At 33.0% G+C, this 12,326-nt stretch overlaps 1 protein-coding gene across 1 annotated transcript; it reads right to left on the reverse strand.

The window, feature by feature from the left end:
• Window positions 1-799: 799 nt before the first annotated feature.
• LOC131079559 (uncharacterized) lies at window positions 800-3,120 on the reverse strand. Its single transcript, XM_058017541.2, has one exon. It carries the CDS (start codon window positions 2,405-2,407, stop codon window positions 1,343-1,345), a length of 1,065 nt encoding a protein of 354 aa, XP_057873524.1. The 5' UTR covers window positions 2,408-3,120; the 3' UTR covers window positions 800-1,342.
• Between the last annotated feature and the right edge of the window lie 9,206 nt (window positions 3,121-12,326).

The raw sequence follows: 12,326 nt of genomic DNA on the forward strand, positions 1-12,326 counted from the left end.
TAAAATTATCGAGAAGATTGAAACCATTTCACAGACAGCATTATGTTAAAAATAATGTTTATTTATTTGACTATGTAAATTAAACAAGGAAGAGAAGATTGTGCATTTTATGTAGGATCAATGTTCATCCCCATTGTGCTTCCCCCTGAATGGTCTCTACTATGAAACTAGCATACACAAATATATTACAACCAAATTGTTTTGCTTATATTCCATTTCCCATGTGTGGGTACTTGTACAAGCGAGAATCAAACTTTTTCACTAGGCCTTTCAGAAAGCTTACAATATCCAGGTACAACTCATCCCAAAGAAGCCCCAGAGTGGTCATGTGGGGTGAAAGGCCACAATTACCAAAAGAAGGGGAAAGTGGAATTGTAAATCGCCTCTGAGCAAAATGGAAGAGCCTTTATATTGTCCACCGGATTCAAGGCTCAGAAAATTAACTTATTACCCTAGAAAGAAGTATTTTGTTTCTTGTCAAATCATGTAGATGACAGTATTCATACCAAATATCAATGAAATATGGTAGCTTGTAATTTTTTTGAAATAGATAATAAAATTTTTGTTCATTATTTATGTTCTACACATATTTAGATTTAAGATGAATTCAGATTATTTATTTTGATGGTGGATCATAGAATGTGATTTAAATGGTTGATAATCATTTGTAACAGGTGAAAGGTATGGAGGTTTAGACATCAGCTGTGGAGTTTGAATTCTCAGATAGAATTTTACCATATATCATTTCTCAACATACCCCAAAACATTTAACAGGCAACTACAACTAGAAAGAGTGCAGTGCTCAAGAATTTGAGATTTCAGATCATTAAACCAAAAAAAATGCACACTGAGAATAGATTTCAGACTCTTCCTCTTTGCAATGTATTACAAAGAATCCGATCCTCACCAGCATAGAGGCTAAATCCTTAAAGCCCATATATCTCTCTGTTTGGTAATTGTTTTAAACTGCAAAGCAAAGTGGATTTGATGTAATGGATCCAACTCGGCTAGGTAGAGGATATTTTCCATTTGGGAAATTTGCTTGTCTGATCAAAATCATTTATTGGGAGACTGTAGTGGCCTAAATAGTACCAGTACTTGTCCTGAAAGAAAACTGGACTTTGAACTTATTGATGTAATCAGAAACTCTCTGTGATGAGGGTCAAATGAATCAATCATATATTTGTTAGGATTGAAAGAAATATAGAATGCAAACCTAGGCAGTGCCATTCTGTGCACTATATTTACAAAACTCAGCAGGTAAAGCCCAAAACGAAAAGACTAAATACTAATACCAATATTGCCACTACTAGTATAGTATCCTGATGGGTAGATTGAATCCTCACTCACTCTTCCAAGCATACAACAACAAAGAGAAGCCAGATGGGCTGCCTACTTCAGTCTCCATGCTGGCCCATTGCAGTACTGAAGAGCTAGAGTTTGAAGAGGAGGAAGAGGATGAACTGCTCTTGAAGAAGGTTTTCTCAGGGCCTTTAAGACTGAAAGCAGAAGGAGGAGGCCACTGCAGAACAGATGGTGGGGAAGGCTGATCAGGAAAAGGAGCAGCATTTTTAGATTTCCTAGCATTATCAGATCCCCTGCTGCCATTTGATGTGCAGCTTGAGGTCTGGAACATGAAAACTGCATGGCCAACGCTTGGATTGAAGAGCCAATTGTGCACATCCCAGAAGACTTGTATTTGGGTTCCATCGACCTCAATTGTCTGATTGCCTCTGAACTTCCAAATCAGATGCTTGACCTGCAACACAACTTGCTTGTCAACCCTCACATACAATCTTGGCTCCTTGGATCCTCCTGTATGGCATTCAATCACAATGTCATGAGTCCTACCACTTTCACCAAATTGTGCCTTTGTTGTGTAGTATTTTTTCCCAAACACATGCTCTCGTCTAGACAACAATGTGGGTTCATTGAATGGGAACCTTGCATGGGTTTTCTTGTAGGCTTCCTCCTGCATATCCCCCAGCAACAGGATTATCTCTTTTTCACACATAAGGGCCACATAGAAACACTCCTGGGGCTCAGGCCCACAGACATATTTGGCATTGGTTAGATCCCAAAAGACCTCCAGTTTCTGGCCTTTGACATCAAAGCTCTTGGATCCTTGCTTCTTCCAGAAAAACCATGGCTTCATATCCACCTTGCACATATAATGGCAGCTTGGATCATTCACATGAACACTAAGCCCTTGGCCCATGAGATTCTTACACCATGTTATCGTCACAAATCTGCAGATTCCTGCTAATTTCGTCTGATACAAACAAGTGATCAGGTTCTGTGTCATTCTGCTACTGGAGGAAGATGATGATGATGATGATGATGATGACTTCTCTGTCACGTGGGCGCCTCCGTAATCTCCAAAACAAGAAGGGAATGCTTCAGGCATTTTTGAGATCCAACGGTATGAATATGAATTCTTTACTTGATGAGACAGAGACAGCAAAGATTCAAATATCAGATGCACATATCAGATTCCAATTATACAACACAGATGCTATTGGAATTTCCAAAAGCAAGATTGGATCTTGGAAACCCGCATCACTTCGAGAATGAAATCAATGAGAACCCAATTGCTGAAACCTGATCAAAGAGACACCCACTTGAGAATTCTCATCTGTGTAGCAGAAACACATAGAACCCAAAATGCTGAAACTTGACAAACAACAATGCCACACAGCTCTGAATTCTGCAGCATTCTCAATCTGGGCTTCATCCAATACATTGTAAAACAGGCAGCAGCAGCAGCTCCTACAACTTACAGAGGGGCAACAGTTCCTACACTGAAAAAACAACTTGTGGACAATGTGGAAGAACCCTAAGATGTGACCAAGATGCTATTTTTATGAAGCTTGACAATTCTAGGCCCTTTTTCAAGATGGATGAGGTTTATCAGCTGAGACTTGGATCAAACAAATCCGAAAACAAAGCAATCAAATTGATGGATTCAATCTGTGTATCGAGACCTATGAAGGGCCTCCACAGAAGCTTTGGGTTCACAGTCTTGATGCCCAAATTCCCATAGAAGCTGCCTCAGTCTTTCTTACTATTAATAAAAGACAGAAGACAACTTAGCAGTATGCTGCCTTGCCTTTCCACTGCTCTCCCAAGGCTCCTCCTTATAGTACAATTTAATATTACTGTCTGTCTATTCACTATGCATCACTCCGCATGATAGTAGAATTTTAATGTTGCGGTCTATTTTTCCAACATGTGAACAGACTACAAGGACAAAGTACACCATGTTGGTCTTACCCAAAGAAGAATTTGCCTAAACTTGCGCTTGAATATAAGGAATGCCAATCTGGTAACATTTAATGTTAAGTGAGTGCACATTATTCTGTCTGGTTAAAAAATAATAAAGCTGAAAAAACAAAATATGTTGGTGGGTAGGGAATTGAAATTAAAAACTGAAAAGGCACAGAAAAGAGTTGGAGTTGCTTTTACTTTTGGGTTTTCTTATAATAATCTTTTCAAATTGAACTTGAGTTGATGACAAAGGTAAAAATGGAACAAAAACCAGTAAAGAAATGTTAAGAGGAAAATGTTTAATTATGGGCCCTCTTGGTCCTCTCTTGTTGGGACCTTTTTCTTGGATTGATAGGTTGTTAGGGGAATCACTCGAGGATGAGCCATGTGAGTTGGAAAAGCTTGTATGATTAAGCATTATCGTATTTTCTTGTTAAATAATTCTCTTTTCCCTAGGGCTTAGTTGTGCCTTGTAGGTGACGGTATCATTGAGTTGTTTGGCTTCCAGTGGGACTTGTTCCATCCTTGTTGGGAAGACCCACAAGGATAAGCTTTGTTGTCATATGAAGGATAGATACTAGGATAAGCCTTGTTGTGAGAATCAGCTAAGACTTGTCTCTTCCTTGTTGGAAGATTGATTGGGATTGAGATAAGTTGTCACTTGGAACTTAGTTTAACCTTGTAAAGATCGGTCCACCAAAGGGCAATCTTCAAAGAGCCCTAAAGGTGGTATTATCTTAAGCTCTAATTGGAGGTCTCATGGAAGTGAGTTGTATCTTGGATTAAATTATAAGATTGTTGGGGTTGGTTAATATGTTGTATTAGTATATTATTGATTTGAGAGTGTTTTTGAAGTATAATGTTTTTAAGGTTTGATTGAATTATATATAAGAAAAAGGAGTTGTTGTTGTGTTATGTAAAATGAATGTATATTAGATGTTGTCATTTGTACAAGTTGTTTATAACTTATCTTGATAATAAGAATAATCATGTAACATACAATAAACTTCAATATCATGTGATGATATATAATAGTTGATATATATAGAATTTATTATATTTAGAACGTGCTCTTTACATTTGTTTCACTATTATGTCATTGTGTATAAGTTTTACAAGAATACTAATAGTTACAACTATTATCTTCTATGTTTTATCTTGCTAGCTAAGTCCTTGTGTCTCATTAACTCCAGATTTTACTCCCCTTCATCTTTTTAAGGATATTTTTTTTCCATTTTTATAGCTTATTTGTGCTCAAATCATTTGGTCAAGATTTGCTCCTACATCAAAGGTCACAATCTATTTTGATTTGCTTGCGTAGAGTTGATCCTTCTTGTTCTTTGACAATTTTTTACCGTTGTGGTAAAATATGTTAACTTGGTGAATAGTAGAAGTCAATTAAGCTCAACAAGAATTGTCGATGTAACCCTAAATGCAACATTGTAAGCCATGCATTTGAATTTATTGGAGCTCATGCTTAAATTCTATTGTTAAACAAGACTCGTCCAAAACATATTAGGTAGACTCCAATAGGTCAAAGATTTATTCGTGTACGAGGGATATTGAAATATAAAAATAGATAACAAAATATATTCTTAATTTACTAAAGTAATCTTTTAAATTTAAAATTAATAATTAAATATATTTTAAAAGATTTAGAGCTTATCCTCTTATTTTTGTGGTAAATCTTCTTCTAATTTGTAGTGATTTACCTTCAATAATATGCCAATGAAAATGTGTTTATAGTTTGCCTAAATTAGGGGTTTTCTTCCACTAACTCAATTACAGGAACTAAGGGGTTTTGTCATTAATTTCCAGCCTAGAGCTTGGGTTTCATCCTTAGGCTGTTACAAACTTGGTTCATATTCCACAAGGAAAAATAATTAAATAAAATATCTTTGCCAAAAAATGATGTCCTCTTTTCCTTACTTAACTTTGTTAAAAAGAAACTCGATCCAACAATCAACACTCTTCCAATGCCCCTTGAGAAATAAACTTTAATTATAACTTCATCAATTAATCCAAGCATTGCCTTTTAACCTTTTGTGATTTCTCTTATTTATTATCTATCTTTAGAATTGATGTGGTTTATCTCATTGAGCATCTCTATTCTTTTGGTAGCTATTGACTTTGGTGGCAATTTACTAAAAAAGTAATCCTCTGTTGTCTTACAACAGTTGCTCCTAAATGGGGTCTTCTTTTAACTGCCTTGATAAATTAATAATTTACTCTGGATTTAATTTTTGAGCCTCGGGCATTACATGCCCCTTCTCCAATATCCATAGCCCACCAAACCACCTTCTTTCTTGAGTATTCTCCACATTTAAAATTCAAAAAGTGTAATGATGCATTTAAACACAGGTTTCAAATTTTAAAATCAGAGAACTAAGAGTTGAGGTTTTACATGAGAAGGAAATTGCTACAAAAGGAAATAAGATAAGATAAGCTCATTTGCTTCAATAAATTGTGAAGATGATGGTAGACAAAGGGGATTTAGAGGAAGGATGATAATGTCAAACTTATATTCTTCTCTTTGTATTATGCATATGTCGACATGGATGGAATTACAAGCAATAGTGTCATGTTAGGCATGACACTATCCATATAATTTTTAGTATTATTTGCTCAATGTAAAGGTGACAATATCATTTACAACTTCTAAAATTAAGTTTGATGACTATAGGCAACATCCTCTACACATATGGGTACACTAAGATGGACAAGTTGATATCCATGAGATATTTAGGGATTTGATTTAGTTAAATTCTAATCAATTTACACGATGTATTGAAATGTGTACGAAAAGTTCATAGGTGCAAGGTAGCATGTGCAACTACAATAAAGAAAGTTAAACAAAGAATGTGCATATTGTGTTATTATTGTTGTATATATGATATTTTGGATGACCCAAAGTGTTCATAACTCTATTTCTAGTTATTTTTAGATCTAGCTATTATTTTACCATTAGGGAGGTATATTAGAATTTATATATAAATAAGAACAATCAAATTTAAATGCACAAAATGTTATCATATATGATCTTGTTTAAAGAACTAAAAGGTGATATTGACATCTAAGGTGTTAGAAAAAACCAAATATAAAAACAAAAATACATAAATATAAGAAAATTATATTATGATAGAAACTATAATTTTATAAACAATTGACATATCAAATTAAAAAAATCAAATCAAAATCAATTAATAAAATACTAAATACACAATTATTTGTCTCTACAAAAGTGCTTCTAAACAAATTTACACACCACAAAATAGTTCACTTTTACCAAAAAGAGAGAGCTTTTAAGTTGAAGAGGATTGTGGGTTAGTGGATCATTCATTAACTAGGACTTTGGTGGCCTCATTGGGATCATCCACTGGGGATTTAACTACAATATCAAAAAATGCAACCCAATAGAGAGTGTTTCTAGATGGGCTCACTGAGCATATATTACACCAAATTTTGTCTTAATCTTGTCCCCTTCTCAAAAGTATCACCTTAACTTGGATTGTAGTGTGCTAAGATAGCTATAAAATTTAAAAAATTAAAAGTAACCACAAGAAAGATTTGGTATCCCCATACTATAGTACAAAGCATGACAAGTAATGATTCTATGATTGACAAAAACCCAAAAGCTTGCAACCAAAACAACTATAATAACATCATATAACAATTAAAAATGGCTTTGGCAATAGTAAAGCAAGGAGGTGAGCTCCATAATTCCCTTGGTAATAATCTAAATGTCTTCTCTAAGGTTGCATCAAATTATTATGAAGCACAGGAGTCATGTTGTACTATATTTTAGCTTTAAGGTGCAAATCTGGAGGGAAAATTTCATGCACGTAGAATTTTTTTAACCTTTTTTTAATTTTCAATAATGTGACAAATTTTGTCATTCCTTGTGTTATGGCGATAACCTAGGGCAACAATTGTGGTATAATAAAGACTCAAAATAGTCAATGAAATTTTAAAGAGTGAATGACCCATTTCTTATATTTTAATCTCTTTATTCAACTTCAATGTGTTCGACAGCTAGGCAACAAACCCAAGGTTGACTAGACAAAATTTTATATCTTGAATTGGTAACCTTTGTCAAAAACTTTATACTTTTTCCCATCCTAAGACTCATCATTCACTTCACTATCAATTCATTGTTAACAACTCATAAGTTTGAGAATTTGAAAAAGAAATACTTGGTTTTTTATTGAATATGCTTGCATTTAGTCCCTAGTCCTTGTTGTGGAATATTTGGATTTGGATTTGGTTATGGTGTCAGTATCATTTTGATTCATTGATTTGGGTGGGTTAGTAAATGCAAAGCCCAAATTATTGTATTGCAAATTGGTCACTTTCACTATTTTATCGAGGTTCCTTGACTTTTGAATTAAATTTCAATGAAATTAAATTATGAAAATAGTTTGTATTTTTTTTTAAATTAGGTGTGATGGAATATATTTATAATAGTTTATGTTAAAAAAATATTATAGAAAATATCGTAAAAGATTGATTAAATTATTATATAGCAAGTGTTATTTCAAAATGGGGGGAGATGGATCTTTTTAGATATATTTTTCGTCCATCTTGAAGTTTCTAACCTTCAAGATTTGGCTCCCATCTTGTGATGGTAACTTCATATTCTTTTTTTTTTCATGGGATCATTTCGAACAAGAAAAATAATAAGATTAAGTCGTGGGAATTAATCATTATTGGGCCAACTAAAACACCCATGTTGTGAGGTTGACAAACAATAGATTGTACATGGCTACTAGTACCAACCAATTCCTCTATGTTATGGAGAACCATGAGAGTGTTGTATGGATAGACCATTGTAGTTGCAACCATCTTTTTGCAACCTTGAAGAGGGGATGGATCCCTACTAGATGGGAAGATGGTACACAAAAATAATAAAAGGAGCATTTGCCCAATGCTCAATAAACTCTACAAGTGGACAACTTTTAGTGTAATTTTTTTTAGCTTGCACCTAAATTTGTAGAAACACAATAGAACTAATCACGACTTTAGAATATAATGAAAAATAAGAATCTACGTGTAGACTGGACTACAGTAAAGTCAAGTTTCTATCTTTCCAAATAATAAATAAAATTTTCACTTTGAAAACACATCAAATTCAAGTGAATTTGGCTAGCATTCTTGGCCAATCACCTAGAGAACCATGTGCTAGCAAAATATCTTAAGCCAAAAGGGCTTGAAAAATCGTGAATCCAAATCCAAATATTTTGAGCCTTTAAGAAAAACATTAAACATATCTTTGAGTGTTTCCAAATGGCCATAAAAAGGATAGCAAAGATTAGAGACACCTAGATGGATCAAACAAGATTAAATGAGAAGACCTAGTAGAGAAGACATCAACCAAAATGAGCAAGTTGTTAGTGTGTGTAGTGTTATTATAAAACTAGCTAGGTTTTAGCCTACCAAGGAGAGTCTTATTAACACTAGTTAAGTCTCTACTTAAAGACTTTTAGCTTTTTGTCTCGCTTAATGTGGTTGAGACCCATGCACTCACATGTTGAGACACATAGTTTATGCACACTTGCGGCAATGCTCAAACACTTCTTACTTGAGCTTTAGAAATGTGTGACACATTTGGAAAGTTAAATTTTCACTCCTACCTTCTCACTTGCTCATCTTTGCTTAATATGCGAGGTTCACCATTGTACATTTGCACACACTTGTAATCAATCTATTAAGTTATTTCTTTCATCTCTTCTTATTTTTACACACCATTTTTCATAACTTGTAGGGTATGAAATTGTTTATCTCTTGCGGTAAACTAATATTAGCATTCCATGCAAGAGATTTTGTCATCTCTATAGAAGCTTGAGTTCCAAAATGATAGAAAAAATTGTTAATAAACATGTGTTGTCAATGAGTAGCTATAGATTGAATATCCTATCTATTGTTGATATATTTTGAATCATTGGAAAATATGAGAGAGATATGATGTTTCTTTACAATGCTTGTAGCCTTATAGGTTTAGAAACGATTAATAAAATACCATTTATAATCAATCCACTAGGGTGTAGTGCATCTATCCCTAAACTTTTGAAGCATCTAAGGATGGATTGAATCCATAATGGTATGAAAAGACTCACAAAAATAGTTGAAGAGTCTAAATATTACCTCAACATCATGAAATTAAGCAAATACATCCAATTCATAGTGGTTTTGGAGAAGAGGTTTGAAATGAAACAAAACCTTCTATGAAATTTTCACTGGGTACAAATTTAGGAAAATTGTCATGGAGGCTTCCCTTAACAAGTTGATGGTTGTCAAGATAGTAGTTCAAAATTCTTCTCATTCTAAAGTACCAAGGTTTTGATGGCCTCCTAGGTTTTCCATACACTCTTGGAAATAAAAGTGCACTAAAATTGAACTAGCTCCTTCATAATAAGAACTTTATGAAATCCAACACCTTTCTAAGCCTTTCTACCATGAGGGACTCTATAATAAATACATTTAATTTGTAAAACAAGTAGGTTGCATTCCCCTCTATAGATATAATTATCCACTAAACACATAGTGTTAGCCCTTGATGATTAATATTTGTAAGACCGATCTACCTTAATTCACAAGGAAAATAACAAAATTCACATACAACATTATGAAATGCCTTCCCCTACTTATAAGAGGCACAAGGGAAATACCTTAATGGATTTTCAAGTTTTTAATAGGAAGCCTTAAAAGGAGCCTAATAAGAATAATAATGATATAACATGTGTTGCAACAAGTACTTTGAAACAAATTTAGAAATTTCTATCAAGAGAAAGAGACTTGGATATCAAATGATTTATCTTATTTTCAATATGAAAAAAGATTAAACTACCAAAAAGAAGAAGGGACACACTAAAAAGTAAAAGGAATTCTAAGATACCAAAATATCTCACTATAGTCATTTGATTTCTTGTGAAATTGTCGAAACAAGCACAATTGGGTATGAAATATTGATGATAACATTGGATATTTTTTCATTGTATTTTTGAAATAAAGACAATATGAAAGGTTCCAAGACATTACAAGGTCTAGGTGGCATTGGTCTCTTCTTCCAAAACAATGAGAAATGAATCATCAAAAAAATGACCATTGCCAATTTGTTGGTAGGTACTAGGAAGGGAGATACCTTTAAGATGGTTATAGACAACATTAACAAGAAAATAGATAAAGCCTTCCATAATTATCACATAACAAGCACGAGCAAGTGGACAAGCTTGATTAATAGACCTAAAAACCCATAAAGAACATTGCGTATCATTGATGATAAGGAATATTGAGATGTCTAAAAATGAAATATGAATAGAACAAAGAAACTTGGGACCAAACCTATGAACCTAGAGAATGGTAAGTATTAAGGTCCATTTTATAAAACCATAGGCTTTTCCAAAGTCAATTTTAATACTTGAATGGATTGCTACTTAGAGTGGCAAGTCCATTTCATATCTTCCTAAACTACAAAATGTTGCCTAATGCATAACTTCTCTTTATGAATCTTTTCTACTTTATATGAATGATGAGATGGATTGTATGATCTATACATAAGGCAAGGGATTTGGTAAAGATCTTGTAGGAAATTTTTAAAAGCCAAACTTCTCATTAGTTGTAGATGTCTTCTAGGTCGAACCTTTGCTAATTATATATTTCATATTTAATAGAGTTATATTCTTCTAAATATGCTTGAAAATGGTTAGGACCAATGATTTCTCATTCACAATGGAATCTATCACAATCTAGAGCTTTTTCATTAGCCATGGTGAAAACCACTTCATGAAGATCAACTTAGATGAGAATTTAATCATAAATGAACCATTAAAAAGTGGAGAGTCAACAAAGGACTGAACTCATGCATTGTTGGAGGTAATTGTCATGATCAAGATAATATTCTTAAGCCTTTGATACTTGTTAATAATGGTAGATAAAATTCTATAGAATATCAAGAATCTCCATGAGGAGTTACTAGACTTCTTTGATGCACATATTTTTTTGGGAAGCTTGATAAACACAAATAAATTAGAATAATTATATGGAAACCTTATCACTAATCTTGACATAGTGTATACAAGCTTTAATTTGAGGTCCCTAGTTTATATGATTATTAACTAGTTTCTTATATTGTCAAATTGTGGTCACTCTCAATTTGTAAAGTAGGCAAAATAAATGTGTTTTGAACTTATTGGTGGTATAACAGACCTCTAACTTGTGGCAGCCTTGTATGATTGTAAAAATTGTCATAGTTGATGCCCATAGATACACAAATAGTGAGTAAACTGATGCAATCATTCCACCACTAAGTCTAGCTAATCTAATGGTGGGGAAATGACTCTAGGTTTCAAACATGGTGCATGCACTAGAGTAGGATATGGAATTAGAACTTAATAAATAATATTTTTCAACCTTGGGTGTGACAATTTTATACTTAAATATGGACCTAATTGGAAAGTGATTTAAAAGAAAAAAAAATTAGTAAGGGTTCAAGCAACAACTACAAATAGCTAGAAAAAGAAAGATCCATTAACTTAATAATATAGCCATGTCAAATTATTTGTTAGCCCTTTTAATACTAAAAGGAAAAAGTTTCTACGTATATTGAGCACAATTAGAATTACAATGACCAATTAAAAGTCACAATTTATTACGCATGTAGTACCATGCCTCCCTCTCATCAATTGTCCAACACATAGGGTGCTTGTTGTATTTGTTAGATGCCAAATTAATCATATTAAATTTCCTATACAATAAATAAGGATTAGTTTAAAGATCCTTTGCAATCTGTATTCACATAAATTTGTCCACTTAATTAAATGAATATTTAGTATTTATTTGATTATTTAACCATCAATCAATAATTAATTAAATTAATATATTTAATTAATTCATCTTAACCCTCTTCTCATATTAATTAAATAAATTATTCAATTTATTTGATTTAATTCACTTAACAAATTCAGACCATTAATTAAATAAATAAATCATATTTATTTAATTAAATCTTCACCCACATTTAAATAAATTAATATTTATTGAAATTCCCCCAAAATCCCACCTCT

This window comes from Cryptomeria japonica, chromosome 5 (assembly GCF_030272615.1).
Source record: "Cryptomeria japonica chromosome 5, Sugi_1.0, whole genome shotgun sequence".
In the NCBI taxonomy this organism is placed as follows: Eukaryota; Viridiplantae; Streptophyta; class Pinopsida; order Cupressales; family Cupressaceae; genus Cryptomeria; species Cryptomeria japonica.